The 21,519-nt window shown below is 40.6% G+C and overlaps 1 protein-coding gene across 1 annotated transcript in view; it reads right to left on the reverse strand.

Annotated features, from left to right (window-relative positions):
* Positions 1-1,650: 1,650 nt before the first annotated feature.
* LOC126457657 (transducin beta-like protein 3) overlaps positions 1,651-21,519 on the reverse strand; it is a 187,907-nt gene continuing 168,038 nt past the window's right edge. Inside the window, exons 14-15 of the mRNA XM_050094148.1 lie at positions 2,887-3,014; positions 1,651-2,044 (exon numbers count right to left, since the gene is read on the reverse strand). Of these exons, the coding sequence (XP_049950105.1) occupies positions 1,862-2,044; positions 2,887-3,014 (311 nt within the window). The 3' untranslated portion in view covers positions 1,651-1,861. The remainder of the gene's footprint in view (positions 2,045-2,886; positions 3,015-21,519) is intronic.

Below are 21,519 nucleotides of genomic sequence, written 5' to 3' on the forward strand. Positions count from 1 at the left end.
ATAGACTTTATGTTTCATTATTCACTGGTTTTTCAGTATGAGAAACTTCTTATTTCATTATTATATGCTGCACACATACGAAGACTGACTGGCTACTGGTTAAAATCTGCTATAAAACACAAGTGTCTATGTCTTTCATTCAGTGTACCACTTTTATCATTATCTTAAACAAAGAAATGTCAAATGCACTACAATGGGCAAAGTTTTCAAACACAGAAGTGTATATTTTAAAATAAAGCTTTCTTAAGCCACCTCTCTAAATATCTGGAAAGGGGTTTCTAATCTATAATCAATATAAAGAAAGTACCTTTAAATAAAGTTGTGAAGTAATTTACGTTATTGTAGTCAAGGAATTTTGTTTAACTTAATCCAACCCAATTATTGAATGGACATTATGCACTCAGTCAACATTTCCTTCTATTCTCTTTGAAAATTGTGAGTGCTAACTTGACAGTGTGATTGTTGCACACGACACAAATGTAAATCAAATTGCTTAATTTTTCACTACAGCTAATCATAATGAGTCAATCTAGCAGTCTCTCTCTTTGGGTCAAATCAAAATTTGGACAAACTGCAGTATGTATCATTAGAACTGAATTATTGTTGCTGTTCTCTGAAAAATCTAGGCAATGGGCAACTGACAGTAGCATGAAATCTAACAGTGAACACCCCCCCCCCCCCTTTTCCTCCAAGAAAAGTTACACAACTATCAGCCTTGTTTTTGAAAGTTAATTAATCTGTCTCTATTCTTGAAAATTAGTAAAGCAGTGAATACTAAGAAGTATTGTGAAGTTCGAAGCATTTCAATTGAGGGAAAGGAAGTTTTGTAACAGTGCAAAAGTTAAGCAGTGTGCACTACACAGTGATACTTGTGTGTGCTACTTTTAAATGTATTTGCAAAATGTACTCAGGGAGCAGCTATTAAAAACATAGAACTGCTGTTAGAAGTTCCATATAAAATGTCAACAAAATCACATATATTGAAACTCTATTCTTTTGGACATGTCTGAAAGAATGGACACCACATATTTACATATTGAGATTGCCAATGGTTTCTTCAGTGCAGTTGTACACCAGGCTCAAACTCTTATGGGAATCTGCGAAATGCCGTGAGTAATGATGATAATGGGCAAGAGCCACTACATTTGTAGTGCATGGATAAGTTGAGAATTTGGGTCTGATGGAAGGCGTGCTATGGTAGTTGATGCAGTTGCAATGAGCACTGTTTTTGGATGGCTTGGTGGTCAGAGCATCTGCCTAGTAAGCAGCAGACCCATGTCCGAACACCAGCAAGGCCAAATTTTCAACTGTCCCCCCTTGATATCAATCAATACCAGCTCGCAGACAAGATCTGTAATGCCTTTTTGAATCAACAAATTCAGTTATGGAATAACTCAATGTATCACAGTCTATTCACCCCCTCCAACTCCATGAGAGGTATGGATACAGGTTACCAAGAGTGAGACAGAAGATGCTAAATACTTTCAACTGTTCATAATTACTCCAAACGCGGCTGCTTAGGGTTATCACTCAGATTTCATTTTGTTTTCCACCCACAAGAATTTGGTGGTATCAATATTAAAATAAAGACTGGGGTTAGCAATAATATTACGGATCATACAGCTCATACAAGGAAAAATACTAATCCACTAATATTGAATGAAAATATATTTATGTTAAAATATGGTTCCATGTCTCACATAGGCACATGAATTAGTCAAGGATGGATTATATTTTATTTCATTATGTATTTTTCATGTTCTAAATTTATATAAAATAATGTGTACAACTTCCAAAGAACTTTTCTTGAGACTGAAAATATTCTGGTTGTCTCCTGAAATAGTACAATGCTAGAAAATAATCACTGTGAATGAGGTTCCATAACTGCAGTGGTATAATGAAGAAGATGGAGGTCCTGTACGAGCTGTGTGAGACGCCTGAAATGTCGCTCTGTGTATGGAAGCAGTCCTTCCACAGATTCAGCTAGATGAGGAAGTGTCAGGCTACCACCAATAACATCTTCCAGCAGCACGGAGATAACTAACTGTATTAGACAAAATATAAAAACAAAGAATTAGTTATGAAACTCTAATGGGTGTACATGTGCATAATTGTAATGTAAAGCACCCAAACACTTACAAATTACTCAGTGCCATGTTGTGATAATCTCAGTTTGTAAAACACTATAACAACAACAAAGATTATTTGTAAAGTTGTCCAGGGCATAACAAAATACACAGCATCTCTCCTACTGTCCATCCACCTAATACATCAATTACACCTAATGCACCACATTTCACAATCATGTTAATTTTCACACGAGTTTTATGCTGTTGTAGTGTATGTCAGCCTAAATGTTACGAAACGCGTACAACAGAGTGCCAATGGTAAAGAAAGCGTCCAATGCACAATGGTTGGCACATTTATTGATGAAGTGTCCTGTCCTCTGATATTTTTTTGATGTATGTTTCAAAAATAAATGGAGACCTACCCAAACATAAGACAAAACTATCATCCTACATTGATATGGCAGCAGTATTCATGTCACTGTCAGAATAAATAGAACTCAGGCTCTCATAGACAATACGTCACCACAAAAGTTCTCTGCAGTCTGTGTGAATTTTTACGTAATTTGTATCATTAAGACCAAGCAGTCAAGTTGCCTTAAACCAGACCTGTCAACCACATTCTGTTTTGGACTACAATCACTTGAGAGATGTATCCAAATGTGAATCAACCTACAAAGGAATGCACCTACTGCCAATTTATTAAAGTGAAACTTTACTGTATATGAAAAATGTGTCAATTGACACCACTGGCACCATACATTTTCAGTTGATTGAATAACTGATAGTTACAGACACTCCGTGTTATGATAAAACTTGCCTGAGAGACATGGCAATTCTTGCTATTGCAATTCCATGCAGATACACAATTGAGCAAGTTCTGCTTTTGGTCTTGATTTAATAGCCTCAGTGTTTCCTCAAGCCCAGACTGACCTTTCTTCAAAACATCTGAAAAATATTAAAACAGAGATGTCAAAATTTAATTATGTAAATACTCCAAAATTGATGTGTAATAAAGACTACTGAGAGAAACTACAAAACTTTCTTATGAATAATCTGAAAATGCAACAGCTCCTGAAAAGTTTATCCAGGCCAAAGCATAAATTAATTGTAGCTAGTTCCTTTCTATGAGTATAACCAGCTGATCATTCATTTTCATATCTTCTGAGAGGACAAGATAACTCAAGTAAGTGGTATACATGAGATATGAATGTACACTTATTTCCAAATTTCAGTGAGCTAAATTTTATAAAATTTCCTGCAACCTTTTTCCCCTTTCTAACTCTGCTTATTTCTGCATATGGACTAACTTTGACAACATCAGAAGGCAAACACCCAAAATGTCTTAAGTTGTTGTATTTGCAGTGTGTGCAATGAAATGCAAACTGTCAAGCACTTGGTGCATTAGCAGAAAACTGAAACAAATATAACCAATCCCTTGTGGAAACTCAGAACAATCAATACATAATCAATAAAAAGAATGGTTGGAAGCAAAGAGTACAGCCAATCTAAGGGCAGATGCAAAATAAATAAATGTATGTGATTTTTATTAACTCATCATTTCAGCATCACCTATAGTAATAAAACTTCCTAACATCTTAATAAAATTGAAATTTTTCAATCCTGCCTTTTATACATGGTTGCTTGCTGTGTTAAAAGATGATTCTGAAGTTGCAATACAGAACAATTTATTAACAGCAAAAGTTCACAATGACAAGTGCTGAGTGGAGTAACATAGCAGCAAGATGATGGTGTGAAGCAAAGCAGTGTCCTGGCTTGTCTCAGCAAATTGAGTTTGATGAGCTATGAGTGTAGCCGGCTCCTGCCCCACAACTGCGACACCAATTGAACTCGCCTGCTGGAGGCTGTGCTAAGCCTTTTGTAGCCATCAGGAGGAAGTATGTTTGTGAATGTGTGATGTGCAGCCTTTGCTTGTTCTTTGATAGCAGCACTACCGGTTTCCTGGTGCACGTGCTGCATGGAAGTGTAGCTGGTGCTCCCTGGAGGAGTCTGAAACAAATGGCATATATACATACTGTTTGTCTAGAGTACTGATACTCTTCTTGTATGAATACTCAGTCTCCAGAAGAGACACTTGTGGGAAAGGGGGTAGATGTATGTGGTCTACAGCTGATCTGCATCATCCCTTCCTCCTTTACAATGGAGATGGCAAAGCCATCTTTAAGGAGGCCAGTCGTGGCTGCAGCTGTGTGTGTCGAATGTGTGAAGCATCAGAATTGCATTAGGCGCGGATGATGAGAGAGAACCTGGCAGCCGAGCAGGACGACCCAGTTGAAAACCCCTTGAGGAGCAGTGTACGGGCTTGAAAAGGAAATGGTGCAAGAGCCACCAAAGGCACTGGATGAGGTGCTGGAGACTGGCGAGGAGGTGCTGGGCTGGTCCAGGCACATAGGCGAGTGATGGGAGCTATCAGTGTTGAATCATATCCCTTGACATTGTTTCATCAGGCAAGTGGACATCAGTGATGAACTGTCTACCTTGACATTTTTTCGCCACTGGTAGCAATATCCGGAAACATTACACAATACCAAACACCCAACTTGTACTCAAGTCCACAACAGTGAACAAGACCAAAAACAATGTACATAACGAGAAGCCTTGAACCGATCTAAACTCCCGAGTGCAAGATACAATGAACAAGACTGTTCAGCACAGGGTGCATAACCTATGGCATCTGATATTGAACCACTAATTAACACATGAAAATTATGCCAACAGAACAAGCATGCCATGTCCGTGCAGGGCAACAGTGAATGGCTGTAATGGGCGGGAACGAGGAAGGCCAGCTGTCAGCATTCTGCGAAACTTCCAAGAAGGTGCAATCCAGGGTCCAGAAGAACTCACAATGGGGGGGATAAGCACTCCAAGCTAAGAGGGTGAGACAGGTGACAAGGCCAGCAGTAACAACAAGAGCACGGACTCACGAGCAGTCATAGCTGCGCTACCTAGGATGACTGGGCCAGCTGCAGCAGCAGCAGTGGGAGGACAGACCATGGCATGGCTGGCAATGAACAGACTGACAAAAGACAGCTGGCATCAACATTGACAGGGCTGGCGACAACAGGCAGGCTGATCACAATAGGGCCAGCGGCGCAAAGACTGAGGAACAGACCAACATTGTCACATACAGATGTGGCAACAACTGGAGGGCCAGCGTCGTGTGAAGACTGACTACTGGAATGATGTCATCTCTGGTAAGGTTTGTGCCAACAGGAGGGCCGGTGACACGCAGCTGACAGACTGAGTGACAGCATGGCGGCCAGTGACCTGTGGAAGGATGACAGAGCAGATGTCGCCGCTGACAGGCTTGGCAAGGACAAGAGGGCCACCCTTAACAGGGTCTGCCAATAGGAGAGACAATGAGAGGAGGGCCGGCAATAGCGGGGCTAGATCCAAAAGAATTGAAGCCAATGATGAGAGATTGGTGCCCAAAGGTGTCACAGGCAAATGCTGGGCCAAGAGTGGTGGTGCCGCTACCATTGTACTCTGAACACAAAACTGAGTGCTGCACAGTACAACACTGCAAACAACATGACGAAGTGTTGCCACAACCAAAATACACATCTAACTGCTACCCCAATAAGTCATAGTCTATGGCCTCCGGATGAGAGTTAGGGAAAACTGACAACACAAATGAAAGATTTCTGCACCTGTACTTGCAAGATAGTGAGCAATGCACCGTAAATTTCATACGCCATAGGCTGTGAAGTGCAACTCAAACTGTTGACAGTACATGACATATTTCTCCTCCTGGCAAACAAATACCTGAAACTTTGGAGCAGAAATGGGAGCAGCATGCCAAGATGTGGCTTTTGCAAGCAAAACCTGAGTGAGCTATATTATGATCTGCAGCAGTTCCTGAATTTCCTGCTCCTCAAAGTGAAACAAAGATAGCTCCACTGATGGGGCAGACATGACAATAGAAAAGGTCACTCAAACTGTAGGCAAAAATACACTGCCAATCCTGGAACTTGAACTGACACAGAAATAGGAGAAAGGCACTAAATAACCATTGAAAACAATACAGACCTACAGCATTAACTAAGAGAATTCCTTTGGCAACAACATAAGAATGGAAGACAACAAATGTGACACAAAGATAAAGTCGAAAAATTCACAAACTTTGACTAACACCACTGAATACAGACTGTGAAAACACCAAAAGCAGGAATACGCTGCCCTGTCAAAAAGAACTGACACACAAGCAAAAATCCGTTAGCTTGTAAACCTCTCAAACAATGAGAAAATGTAATGCTACTTCAGCAAACAAACTAACAAATCACACATGAAAACTTTCTGTTTGCCAATGTCCTCTATGGCGGATGAGGAAAGAGAAAACAACTTTAACATACATGGACAAAAACTCGTCACCACTTTTCTATACAGTAGATGAGGAGTGAGAAAAGAAATGCAAGAATGAACACACTTTACAGGTGGGATGCTTGCTGTGTTAAAGGGTGATTCTCGAGATGCAATACAGAACACTCTACAAGTACACAACAACATTCATCTGGACAACAACAACGAAAAGATCGCCCATGATCACTTGAGAACAACAAACATATCAAGTTCACTGGCGTGATATCAGATCTGGGGCAAGCATCATCCGTGAGGGACCGCACCGCATGGAGTAGTGTAGTAACACGATGACAGTGCGAAGCAGAGGGGAGCATCCTGGCTTGTCTCAGTGAGTTTCACTTGATGAGTTATGAATGTAGCCAGCTCCTGGCCCAGAACTGTAAGAGCAACTGTACTAGCCTGCTGGAGGCCGTGCTTGGCTTTATGTACCCAACAGGTGGAAGTACATTTGCATACATGATGTGCAGGCTGTGCTTGTTCTTCAATACCAGCACCAACAGTTTCCTGGTGCATGCGCTGCTTGGAATCATAGTTGGTGCCCCCCCCCCCCCCCTCCCATGCAGCCTCAAAGAAACAGCATATAAACATAATGTTAGTATACAGCACTGTGTTCTGACATGTGATGCCCGTCTTGTATGAATATACAACCTCCAGAAGAAACACTTGTGGGCAAAGGGTAGGCAACCCTGCAGGGTGGAGAAGTTGGACTGGATTCGGACATACGAAGCCTACGGCCGACATACCATGCAAGTCACTTTTGCAATTAGGCAACCACTCTCACTTCTGTTACAAGGTAGCTGAGGAGTCTAGTCACAGACAGTACTATAGAGCTACAAATTTCCACTTTTTTCTGCATAACTTGGTAGTATATCACTTCACTAATCTCTACAATGTTGGAAAAGATAGATTGCTACTTACCGTAAAGAAGACATATCAAGCTGCGGACAGGCATAACTAAAAAGACATTCATATACAGATTTCAGCCACAATCGTTGTCAGTAACCCCCCTCCCCCTCCCCATCAACTCCAGAATCTTGGATCAGAATGTAACATAATGTGCAATGCAGCCAGCAATCTGGAAGAGGTGGGGAAAGGCAATGAATAGTACTGCACGGGTTGGGAGAGACAAATACTGTCTGGTGGAATGTTCAGGAAGTAGACTGCCAACAGGCGCAGTGTCAGGAGGTTGTGGTGGTCGGGGGGGGGGGGGGGGGGGGGCACAGAGGAGCAGGAAAAGATGGGCGGATGCCTTGGCAGGGGGCTGCAAACAAACAGTGGAAGATGAGAATGGGGAGGAGATGATACAAGAGTGGGGGTAGAAACTGTTGGGTTGAGGTTGTGGGGACAGTATGTCACCGTAGGTTAAGGCCAGAATAATTACTGGAGTGGAGAATGTGTTGTAAGGATAACTCTTATCTGCGCAGCTCAGAAAAGCTGTTTGTGGAGGGAAGGATCCATATGGCTTGGGTAGTGAAGCAGCCATTGAAATCAAGTGTGTTATGTTCAGCTGCATGCTATGCCACAGGGTGGTCCACTTTGCTCTTGGCCACAGTTTGGTGGTGGCTCTTCATCCAAGTGGACAGCTAGTTGTAGTCATACCAATATAAAAGCTGTGAAATGATTGCAGTAGAGCTGGTAAATAACACAGCTGGTTTTACAGGAGGCCCAGCCCTTGATGGGGTAGGATAAACCAGTGACAGGTCTGGAATAGGAAGTGTTGGGTGGGTGGATTTGGCATGTTCTGCACCTGGGTCTTCCACAGGGATATGATCCTTATGGACAGGGTTGGGGTGGGGGGCATAGGGATGGACTAGGATGTTGTGGAGAACGGATGGGCAACTGAACACCGCTTTAGGAGGAGTGGGAAGTATCTCGGATAGGATTTCCTTTATTTCAGGGCATAATGATAGGTAATCAAAGGCCTGGTGAACGATGTGGTTCAGTTATTCCAGTCTGAGGTGTTACTGGCTGAAGAAGGGACACTCCTTTGTGGCTGGTTCTTGGGGGTGGTGGGAGGATTGGGGCCGTGAGGGGAAATGTGAAGGGAGATTTGTTTGAGGACAAGGTCTGGGGGATAGTGCATGTCTGTGAAGACCTTGGTTAGACCCTCAGCATACTGAGCAAGGGAGTTTTTGTCACCACAGATACACTGTCCCCAGGTAGCTAGGCTATAAGGGAGGGATTATTTGGTATGAAAGGGATGACAGCTGTCAAAATGAAGGTACTGTTGGTGGCTGGTGGGTTTAATGTGGACAGAGGTGGGGATGGAGCCATCAAAGAGAAGGTGGTCCACATCTACAAAGGTGGCACGCTGGATTATGGAGGGCCACGTGAGGCGGATGGGAGAGAATGTGTTGAGGAAGGATCGAAGATACTTTGTCTTGGCCCTAAGTCCTGATCGTGAAGATATCATCAATGAATCTGAACCAGACTAGGGGTTTGGTGGTTTGGGAGGCTAGGAAGGTCTCCTCTAGATGGCCCATAAGAAGGTTGGCATAGGAAAGTGCCATGCAAGTGCCCATGGCTCTGCCATGGATTTGTTTATATACCTTCCCTTCTAATGAGAAGTAGTTGCTCCACTTTGACTACACTTTCAGTTCCAAGTTCTGGTAGAGTATGCAGTTTCATCCCTGCCAATTCGATCACATGCCCATGGCTGTATGCTCAGCACTTGGATACAATTTTCATTGATCTCATTCAATCTAATTGAGTAGAAGTTAAACTTTTAAAGAGCTAATAAATCAATATGGAGGTTATAATATAAGGAAACTGCCTGAACCAGCATTTATTGTATTAAGAAATTGTCTGTTTCATATGAGGCTTATAAGTGTATTTCAAAGTGCTGGGGTGCTGCCGAAGATTGTAGTTGCTGAAATATTACACAAACTGAATCCCTTAATTCAACTGAATGTCATGGAAAAGTGTTGTTCTTAAAAAAAGTTTTTTGGACTAGCTGGTATTTTTTTTTTCATTCCCAGACAAAAAATAAAATAATAAAAAAACCACTTACCCCTCCCACCTTCAAGATGGTCCTCCTACCTAAAATATACGGAAACAACAATACTGGCTGTTCTACTGTGGCAGCTGTCAAGTTCCAACCAAATCTATCTCAGCACTGGTGCACGGGTACTTCCACTCTATCATCCACAGCCACCCACCCTACACCAAAGACAACACCCACTTTATGGAGAATCTCAAACCCATTGTCACTCTTCTCCCACTTTGACTTTGCTCAATTGATATGACCTTGTTTAGCACCATCATCCCACACGCAACATGGTGTTTCAGCCCTCTATAACTACCTTTCCCTACACCCATCTGGAAGTAGCCCAAAAACTGAAATCTCATTCACTGTTGCAATAGCCACCCTCATTGTTACCCATAAATGTTCCACCTAAGGCCAAACTTACAAACAAATGTCTATACAAACCAGGATAGCTCTCCATTCTATATCAATCTTTTCACGCAGTTTTTCAACATGCATTCACTGCACAGCTTTTTATGTAATGATGACCCCCATCAAACTGACTCAATAAATAAATGTGTGCAAAAGAACTGCCTGCCTTGGGAACATCCAGAACTGAGCTGATGAGTATGCTCTTCACAACATATCTGTGTTACTTCTCTATCACACAGCCCATTTGAATCCTCCCCTACAGAACTAGTCTCACTGAATTCTATAAATTGGTACTACTTTTCCAAAATATGCTCTCATCCCACCATTCTCCTGGACTCAATCTATTAATAAAACTCCTCCCTTATATATGATAGAAACTCATAAGTTATTCATTTATTTTTATTTTCACCCACTCCTTCCAAGCCTCTCTCTCCCCCATCCCCTATTCTTTTCAATCCTTACATGCATTATGCTCTCCGTTTTTCATTTTCACTTCCTCTCTTGTTTTGCCTTTGTTAGTCACTATACATCATCATCTCTGAACTATAGTTGGCTTGGTGCTGACCAGTGAAGTCCCATTCTCTGATGTCTTTCCCTTCATCACTGATTCCCCTCATCCTCACAACAAACTGATCCATCTCAACACTGAGTGCCTTGCCACCCTTTTCCAATCCCCCTTCCACAAACACACACACAGTTATGCGAACCCACCAACCTACAGTTGCAGTGACAATGACTGTTTATGAGTGCCTGCTCATGCTTGAATAGACAGAATGGGAGGAGAGGAAAGAGGAAATGTCAGTGCCAACTGAGATGAGGTAAAATGCTCAGGGCAAGTAGCAGGGTGCGGGGAGTTAATAAGATGCACAAATGAATGGAAGACAAATGACTGTTAATTGAAGCAACAAAATACCGGACTGAAAATTGACATTCATGAAACAGAAAAGGGGAATGAGCCTAGTAACAGGTCTGGACAAAGAAAGAGTGGGGTAAAAATAACAAGAGTGGATATGTGAGGATAAGGGCAGGTATGAGAGTGGGAAAGGGACCTGTGGAGGTTTAGGTCTGGAGGAATCACAAGGAGGAAGATTTGTTGGAAGACCATCAGTCCCGCCCTCCCCAACATAGATCAGAGGAGATAGAGCAGAGGTTGAGTACTCCAAACGTACAAGTACGAATCTTTTTAAGACATTGGTGTAGTGGTGTGCAGCATGTTCAGCAATTGGTTGTCGAGTTTGTGGGCAGCTACAGCTCAAGTGAGTAGACAACTGGCTGATTGGCATTCCTAACAAAAAACTACACTGTAATTGCAACACAGATACTGTACAATGTGGCTGGTTTCACATGTGCCCTTACTTTTCACAAGATAGAAACAGCATTTGATTGGACTGCAGGAAGGTGGTGGTGATGGACCTGTAGGAAAGATTTTGTGACTGAGTCAATGACACAGGACAGAAATAGGAGTAGGTATGGCACAGGGATGGACTAGGACAATGTGTAGGTTAGGTGGGCAACAGAGTACTGGGTTGGAGGGGCTGAAGAATACAAGTTTGGGTGGTACGCAAAGGATTCTCGATATGATATCACTTATCTCATAGCATGATGAGAGGTAATGCAAAGTGCTGGTGAATGAAGTGGAGAAGTTCTTCAAGGCCTGGGTTATGAGGCAAGTACTAGTCCCTGACTGGTTTACAGAGGTGATGTAATTGTTGGTGTCTCAGGTAGAGATGTCATGGAAAATCTGTTTCAGGGCTGGCTAGACAGGATACTGTCTGTCTGTCTGTCTGTCTCTCTCTCTCTCTCTCTCTCTCTCTCTCTCTCTCTCTCTCTCTCTCTAAAGGCTCCAGCAAGATTGTTCCTATATTTGACATCACCTGCTTCCCAAAAAATGCAAGAGTTTTTATGGAGTCATATGAAAAGTGAAGATTAACATCTAGAACAGTAGCTCTTTCAAGTTAAGAAGGAATAGGTGAAATGGATTTGGGTGTCATTTTCAGTGTTCCCGATAATGAAGATGTTATCAATGAATTAAAGCCATGTAAGGTGTTTTAGTTGAGTTCTTCAACGTGTCCCATAGAAGTGATGTATAGGATGGTTTCCTGGAGATATCCATGGAGGGTTGTGAATAATCTGATATGTGTCAATTCCAAATCCAGTATACTTGTACACAGATTTCTTCTATCAGTCTTTAACGACTGTTTTACCAAAAAACAATAAGTATGGTACTAAAAAGACATAAAAGCACTGGATTATAAAAGAAATCAAACTATCCTGTGCAAGGTTCAAATGGCTCTGAGCACTATGGGACTAAACATCTGTGGTCATCAGTCCTCTAGAACTTAGAACTACTTAAACCTAACAAACCTAAGGACATCACACACATCCATGCCCGAGGCAGGATTCGAACCTGTGCCCGTAGCAGTCGCGTGGTTCCGGACTGAATGCCTAGAACCGCGAGACCACTGCGGCCAGCTCCTGTGCAAGGAAAAGGAAACTGTCTGAAATGATTAGGACAAACAGAGAAGTAGGACTCATTACGTATTACAACAAACATGTGCTGTCTTAACGAAAATGATCAAAATATCAACAAATATCTGCATAATGTCTGAAATCAATAATTCAGATACTAAAATTAAACCTATATGGTCAATATAAGAACAGTTATAAGAATCAATGGGCAGGAAAGTGAGGCAGTGGTTGAGAAGAGAGTATGACAGGGTAGTAGCCTATCCCCGATGTTATTCAATCTGTACACTGAGCAAGCAGTAAAGGATCCCAAAGGAAAATATGAATTAGGTATTAAAGCTCACGGAGGAAAATAAAAACTGAGGTTTGTCAACTACACTGTAATTCTGACAGAAAGGGCTTGGAAGAGCAGTTAAGTGGAATGGACAGTGTCTTGGAAAGAGGATATAAAATGAACATCAACAAAAGCAAAACAAGAATAATGGAATGTAGTCAAATTAAATCAGGTGATGCTGAGGGAATTAGATCAGGAAACAAGACACTTCAAGTAGTAATGAGATTTGTTATTTGGGCAGTAAAATAACTAATGATGGTGGAAGTAGAAAGGATATAAAATGTAGACCGGCAATGACAAGAGAAGCGTTCCTAAAAAAGAGAAATTTGTTAATATTAAATATAGATTAAGTGCTAGGAAGTCTTTTCTCAAAGTATTTGTATGGAGCATAGGTATGTATGGAAGTGAAACATGGACAGACACAGTGCCGGATTAAGCAAGCACGGGGCCTGTAGCAAATTCTGACAAGGAGCACGTGGTTTGTTTAGGTTGTATGGTTTAGGCTATAAAATACAACAATATTCTTAAAAAATTAACTTTTCTCAATTTAATTTCGACAAATTTAGAAATAATAAAAGTTAGCTCAATGTCTCTGAGCAAATTATATTCAATTTTCACTATACTGAGATCATTTAGACGTTCCTGTCCCATTGTATTTCTTAATTAATTTTTAATGCACTTTAATGCTGAAAAATAATGTTCTCTACTGCAGTTCGTTATCATTAAAGATAAGTAAATGCTTAAGGCTATTTCTACATTTGGAAAACATGATCCTAAGGAATTTTCCATTAAAAATTTGTAAACTTGTAGTTCCGAAGCTTCGTCCTTTATTCTGCTAATGGCAGCAGTGATATCCGTTTTCAGCAGTTCAGCTAACTGTACCAGTTTGTCACCTAGTGACTCTTCTAAATTGTCTGGTAAGCATTCACAATATTAGGAGTTCTTTTAAAGATTTCTTCTGCTGTAAGAGATTTAAAATCCCGTAATATTCCAAAAACATTAGTCAGGTGATGCTATTTTCGATGCAGTTAGCTACTGCAGCCAGTACATTGTCAATCATCACAATAAACACCTGAAATTCATAATGTTCTCCAGGTGTTTGATTTTCTACAACTTCAGCGAGTGCAGTTGACCCACTACGAGTAGTACTATCATTTTTCAGTGCTTTCGAAAGAAGATCCCATTGATAGGTAGAAGTGAAAAAAAAAAAAGTATAGAGGCTTTCAAGGAAATCAAAAAAAATGGATGCTTCTGTACACCATTCTGCAGCACACTTGGTGACCAAATTTAGTGAATGTGAAGAACAGGGAATATATTCAGCGTACTTATTTATATTTCTAATTTGTGCTTCTAAGCCGGTGTACCTGCCACTCATGTTACTGGCATTGTCATAGCTTTGCCCATGACAATCTTTGATATTAGTGCCATTCCCTGTTAAAAGAGATAGTAAGCTTTGGGAAAGTTGTTCAGCAGTATGACCTTCTATATCAAAAAACTTCACAAATATTTTCACTGGTCCAGATGATAGGACATAGCGCACATGACCTTCTATATCAAAAAACTTCACAAATATTTTCACTGGTCCAGATGATAGGACATAGCGCACTATCAGAGTCAGTTGATCTACATAAGATGTATCAGAAGTAGAATCCAATGAGACTGAACACTACTTGAATCTCTTAATTTCGCAAATAATATGATCCAGTATGGCTGATGCAGTTAGCTGGATAAATTACTCATACGTTGTTTTTGACAAATATGACGTATATCCCTTTCCTTTATTTGCATGAATATGTATATGTTGGGCCAGAAACGCATCAAATTTGGCTAGTAATTCTAATAATCCTATTTCCATTGTGGGGTGAACCAACAATTTCACCACTACCTCGAAATTCTGGCCCTTGCTCTGCTGAAAACTTAGAACTGCAACAATTTGTTCTAAGACTGTTTGCCAATACTTTTGTTTGCTCTCAATTTGGCTTACAAATTGAGGATCGACAGGTGCATCCTTGTTTTTTATGACTAACAGGGAAATTATCACTTTCATGCAAACTGCTTTCTTCATGTCTCTCCAGCAAAATATTTTCATTCTTCCAGTCATCTAATCCATCTTTCATAAGCCGTGGCGTGCCGTCAGAATCTACCACTTTACAAACAAAACAGAACAGTCGCTCACTGCTTTCTGAATATCGCAACCAATCTCTCATGTATGTTTTATTTGTTAGTTTATGTTTATATGTCAAAAATGACTTTCTACAAAATCTTGGCTTATTTCCCTTCTCATATATTTTCATTGAATACAAAAAACTACTGTTCATGTGCTGAACTTCGCTACTTCCTTTCATACTCCAATAATCTATGTCAAAGTTGTTTGGCCACTCACCAATATTGTTAGAATACATTTTACTTTCACTTTGTGTTTCACTTGTACAAGATACAGTAACATCAGAAGCCTGTAACAGTTTTTCGACTTCTCTTTGTCTTGAAGATGAGGTCTCTGGGCCGATGGGACTTCCTATGCTTTTCCATTCAGTTTGGTTTGGAGATGATATGGCTGAACTGGGAAGACTTGCCATCTGTTCAATTGCTGTATCACTTGTGGAAAATGTAGCTACATCGGGAAAAAGTTGCGTAGTCTGATGAATCTTCTGTAGTTTAGCTATCATCCTTAAAATCAATTACAGCTTTTGTATTTTGTACTTCATTCTCTGTATATTTAGCAAAATCATTCTTAACATTAAAAAACCCAGACAGTTTATGTAATTTAGATATAAAAGTATATGTCTTTCTCTCCTTTTCATCGCTTTCTTTACGCTTTGCACTTCCAAAAGCATAGCGGTGTCAGGTATCTCTCTGTATGCTGCTCATGATGGTTAGCTCGATTTGTGTGTAAGGGAAAATAAATAACAAAATAAAATGGAACAATACTATTTATTTGGATTGCGTGACATAAATACATGCATACCATAAATAATATATGTCCATTTTCTATTGAAGCTAGTGCCAGTTTACTGTGCAAATGCTAAGCTACATACTTGGGAGTTTTTCAATCATAGAGCTTTTGCGAATGATATGTGCCACGTAAGCAAAAGCACAGCCTGTGGCAGAAGCGAGTGTCTGCTCACTAGCACTACACGTGAGTGGGGCAAAACTGACAGTTACCTTCCAAGAGTTTAGACAACTACAGCTTCCTGTCTATCGAGATCTATTGAATCTCTGCCCATAAAAATTATGCAGGAAGAAGAAGAAGAAGAAAAAGATTTGAGAGAGAGCTTTCGGCTGTTGTCTACTGATCAATACAAACTCAGACACATCTTTAAATTATTTGTAATTAGCGCTCTCAACAAGACATCATCCACTTTACTTCATGTTTTATATTTAGTAGGGGAAGCACGCTAGTAAAATGTCGGCTCCCACAAAGGACCTAGCTTGAGAATGCGGGCCATATAGTGAAAGTATGCAGTTAAGACTGGACAACTGTATCCATTGGTTGTTCATCAATGATGGTCAAAGCTGCGCACTATTAAAATTATTGCTCAAATTTTGATATAAAATCAATTGCAAGGTTTTATTTCATCAGTGTTCTGTTTTCCTCTTTAAAATATGACTTTAAATTGATGAAGTTCCATTGTGGTATTAAAAACTCTCAAGTATAAACCAGTACTAAGAGTGAATAAATTCTAAGCGCTAAATGAATGTCTACTGTATTTGAAATCAACCAAATAAAAACTACAATGTTTTATGATGATATTAAACACAAATAGCTGATTTCCACATAGTTACATAATGAGAACCAACATACTTCTATATTGTTTAAACTTCGGGGTACTTATTAACAAACAAGGACCTTACCCTATGCTCAGTCAGCAACTTTGCATCACTATATAAAATCGATATCACCCACATAATAATGTTCTTCTTTGTAAAAGAAGTTGACAATTGGCCTCCAAGCACAGATTGTTAGATGTCTGTACCTCTCGGACTTGCCCTTTTTGAATCGCTGTTGCCACCGTACCTCTCGGACTTTTATCGATTGCCCTTTTTGAATCGCTGTTGCCACCATCAACACTCCCTTGCTTTCACATCTCTAATTGTTGTGCTGTGTGGCGTTGGTTACATGCAAGGGGTAGGTTGCATCAACTAAATGTCACTAAGAAGCCATTGCTGCCCATCGAGGTTAGTTCCAACAAAGCGATTATCCCGTTCTTCATCTTGACGCCAGAAACATTATTAACCAATTGGTAGAATGTTGAGAACTTCACCAAATGGTGAGATAATTCACCTTTTCACTAGTCTACTTGCAACAAGTAAATGCTATACTTGAAATGATAGTAAAAAAAAGAGAGAGACAGAGAGAGAGAAAAGAAAAGAAAAAGGGGAAAAAAAACCTCCAACTTGATAAGAGCTTTTGCGCCCAGGTGCGGGGCACATAGCATTTGCTAACTCCTGCTACGTGGCTAATCCGGCACTGTCAGACGATAAACAGTTTAGACCAGAAGAGAATAGAAGCTTTTGAAATATGGTGCTACAGAAGAATGCTGAAGATTAGATGGGTAGATCATGTAACTAATGAGGAGTTACTGAATACAATTGGGGAGAAAAGAAATGTGTGGTGCAACCTGACTAGAAGAAGGGATTGGTTGGTAGGACACATACTGTGACATCAAGGGACCACCAATTTAGTATTGGGAGGGAACTGTGGGGATGCAAAAATCGTAGAAGGAGACCAAGAGATGAATACAGTAAGCAGATTCAGAAGAATGTAGGTTGCAGTACATATTTGGAGATGAAGAGCATTGCAAAGGATAGAGTACTGTGAAGAGCTGCATCAAACCAGTCTTTGGACTGAAGAACAAGACCACAACCACAAGAACAACATGGGCAATAGCTGAAATTGAAAGTGGGCAATAGTTGAAATCGAAATAAGGTCCACAGTTACGGAATGAAATATATTTGTTATTACAGAAAACAGTCAAATAATAAATTGTAGCAGTCAGCTAGCCAACATATTTAATAACAAGTATCTGGAAGTAGCTCAGAAAACTGTAATGGAGAATTCAAGAGATATGTTGTTGTAGTCTACAGTCCAGAGACTGGTTTGAGGCATCTCTCCACGCTACACTGTCCTGTGCAAGCTTCTTCATCTCCAAGTCCCTACTGCAACCTACATCCTCCTGAATCTGCTAAATGTATTCATCTCTTGGTCTCCCTCTACCATTTTTATCCTCCACACTGTCCTCCAGTACTAAATTGGTGATCCCTTGATGCCTCAGAACATGCCCTACCAACCAGTCCCTTCTTCTAGTCAAGTTGCACCACAAATTCCTCTTATCCCCAATTCTATTCAGTACATTCTCATTAGTTATGTGATCTACCCATCTAATCTTCAGCATTCTTCTGTAGCACCACATATCAAAAGCTTCTATTCAGTTCTTGTCTAAACTATTTATCATCCACGTTTCACTTCCATACATGGCTACACTCCATACAAATACTTTCAGAAACGACTTCCTGACACTTAAATCTATACTCAATGTTAACAAATTTCTCTTCTTCAGAAATGCTTTCCTTGCCATTGCCAGTCTACATTTATATCCTCTCTACTTCGACCATCAACAGTTATTTTTCTCCCAAAATAGCAAAACTCATCTACTACATTAAGCGTCTCATTTCCTAACCTGCTTCCCTCAGCATCACCCGACTTAATTCGACTACATTCCATTATCCTCGTTTTGCTTTTGTTGATGTTCATCTTATATCCTCCGTTCAAGACACTGTCCATTCCGTTCAGCTGCTCTTCCAGGTCCTTTGCTGTCTCTGACAGAATTACAATGTCATTGGCGAACCTCAAAGTTTTTATTTCTTCTCCATGGACTTTAATACCTACTCCAAATTTTTCTTTTGTTTCCTTCACTGCTTGCTCAATATACAGCTTGAATAACATCAGGGAGAGGCTACAACCCTGTCCCACTCCCTTCCCAACCACTGCTTCCCTTTCATGCCCCTCGACTCTTATAACTGCCATCTGCTTTCTGTACAAATTGTAAATAGCCTTTAGCTCCCTGTATTTTGCCCCTGCCACCTTCAGAATTTGAAAGAGAGTATTCCAGTTAACGTTGTCAAAAGCTTTCTCTAAGTCTACAAATGCTAGAAATGTAGGTTTGCCTTTCCTTAATCTTTCTTCTAAGATAAGTCGTAGGGTCAGTATTGCGTCACGTGTTCCAACATTTCTACGGAACCCAAACTGATCTTCCCCGAGGTTGGCTTCTACCATTTTTTGCATTCGTCTGTAAAGAATTCGTGTTAGTATTTTGCAGCCGTGACTTATTAAACTGACAGTTCAGTAATTTTCACATCTGCCAACACCTGCTTTCTTTGGGATTGAATTATTATATTCTTCTTGAAGTCTGAGGTTATTTCACCTATCTCATACATCTTGTTCACCAGATGGTAAAGTTTTGTCATGGCTGGCTCTCCCAAGACTGTCAGTAGTTCTAATGGAATGTTGTCTACTCCCGGGGCCTTGTTTTGACTTAGGTCTTTCAGTGCTCTGTCAAACTCTTCACGCAGTATCATATATCCCATTTCATCTTCATCTATGTCCTCTTCCATCTCCATAATATTGCCCTCAAGTACATCGCAAAAAGATAAAGCAATAGAATATATACAAGAAGCAATGCCTCATACATACAAGAAAATTAAAATTACTCCATGATCTTGCAAATAAATTAAGAATGTAATTAACTCACTCCAAGCCAAAAACTCTCAAGGAGTTGACAATATCTCGAATAAAGTACTAAACTCCTGTTTTTCACAAATATACGAGGGTTATTCCAAAAGTAAGGTCCGGTTATAAAAAAAAATCAAAACTAAAATGTTTTTTCAAAACAATTGTTTTATTTACATTCCTTACATCTTTATCTATTTTTCTACATAACTTCCATACTTATTTAAACATTTGTCACATCGTTCAACAAGCTTTTCAATGCCCATGTTATAGAAATCGGCCGCCTGTGACGATAACCAGTCCTTAACTGCTTCTTTCACTTCATCATCTGTGTCGAAGCGCTTGCCGCCGAGAAACTCCTTTAAGTAACGGAACAGGTGGAAATCACTTGGCGCCAGGTCCGGACTGTAAGGAGGATGGTCCATCTGTTCCCATCCAAATTTCTTGATCAGAGCTTGCGTTTCATTTGCAGTGTGGGGTCTGGCATTGTCATGCAACAACAAGATTCCAGACGACAAAAGACCACGTCGCTTATTCTGGATTGCACGTCGAAGTTTAGTCAGGGTAGCGCAGTAGGCGGCTTTATTAATCGTTGTTCCTCTCTCCATAAAGTCGACTAACAATACTTCACGTCTATCCCAGAACACAGTCGCCATAACCTTACGTGTTGAGATTGTCTGCTTTGCCTTGACCTTGACTGGCGATGACGTGTGACGCCATTGCATTGACTGACGTTTAGACTCTGGAGTGATGTGAGAAACCCATGTCTCATCCCCTGTGACAACATTGTCTAAAAGACTGTCACCTTCCTTATGATATCGCTCCAAAAAATCAAGAGCAAAAGCCATTCTTTTCATTCGTTGGGGCTCAGTAAGCAGCCTGGGAACCCAACGGGCACACAATTTGTGAAACTTCAAATGTTCAGACACAATTCTGTACAAAGTTGTTCTACTCACATTCGGAAAATGCATGTCTACGTCTGTAATAGTGAATCGGCGATCTTCACGAATTTTTTTGTCAACCGCATTGACCAAATCGTCTGAAATCACTGATGGTCGGCCACACCATGGTTCATCGTGCACATTATCCCGTCCTTCATTAAAAGCTCGCACCCACTTGCGCACTTTACTGTCGCTCATTATGTTAGGACCGTACACTTCAGTAATCTGCCGATGGATTTCCGCCGCTGAATTGTTTCTTGCAGACAAAAACTGTATCACTGCCCTTACTTCACAATCGGCGGGCTAATCAATTGTCTTAAACATTGTAAAGTGACACTGTGAACTACACTCAGCAACAGTAACAAAGCGAATGGCGGCGTTTGACGCGCAAGGCTTGCCGGGAGTCGGCGCGCATGCGTGTTTTGTCATTGGCGCCAAATTTCAATAGTTACGGCGAATCGGACCTTACTTTTGGAATAACCCTCGTATAACGTTTATAGTGATGTATGGAATGCCTCACTATCACAGGTGATATTTGCAGGAGACGGAAATACGCTATTTTCAGACCTCTTTTACATAAAGGTGGCAAGACCAAAATTGATAATTACTGACTATCTTCACTATTTATCTCGGTTTTGAAGTTGTTGTTGTTGTGGTCTTCAGTCCTGAGACTGGTTTGATGCAGCTCTCCATGCTACTCTATCCTGTGCAAGCTTTTTCATCTCCCAGTACCTACTGCAACCTACATCCTTCTGAATCTGCTTAGTGTATTCATCTCTTGGTCTCCCCCTATGATTTTTACCCTCCACGCTGCCCTCCAATACTAAATTGGTGATCCCTTGGTGCCTCAGAACATGTCCTACCAACCGATCCCTTCTTCTGGTCAAGTTGTGCCACAAACTTCTCTTCTCCCCAATCCTATTCAATACTTCCTCATTAGTTATGTGATCTACCCATCTAATCTTCAGCATTCTTCTGTAGCACCACATTTCAAAAGCTTCTATTCTCTTCTTGTCCAAACTATTTATCGTCCATGTTTCACTTCCATACATGGCTACACTCCATACGAATACTTTCAGAAATGACTGCCTGACACTTAAATCAATACTGGATGTTAGCAAATTTCTCTTCTTCAGAAACGCTTTCCTTGCCATTGCCAGCCTACATTTTATATCCTCTCTACTTCGACCATCATCAGTTATTTTGCT

The sequence above is a fragment of the Schistocerca serialis genome, chromosome 2, assembly GCF_023864345.2.
Source record: "Schistocerca serialis cubense isolate TAMUIC-IGC-003099 chromosome 2, iqSchSeri2.2, whole genome shotgun sequence".
Classification (NCBI taxonomy): domain Eukaryota; kingdom Metazoa; phylum Arthropoda; class Insecta; order Orthoptera; family Acrididae; genus Schistocerca; species Schistocerca serialis.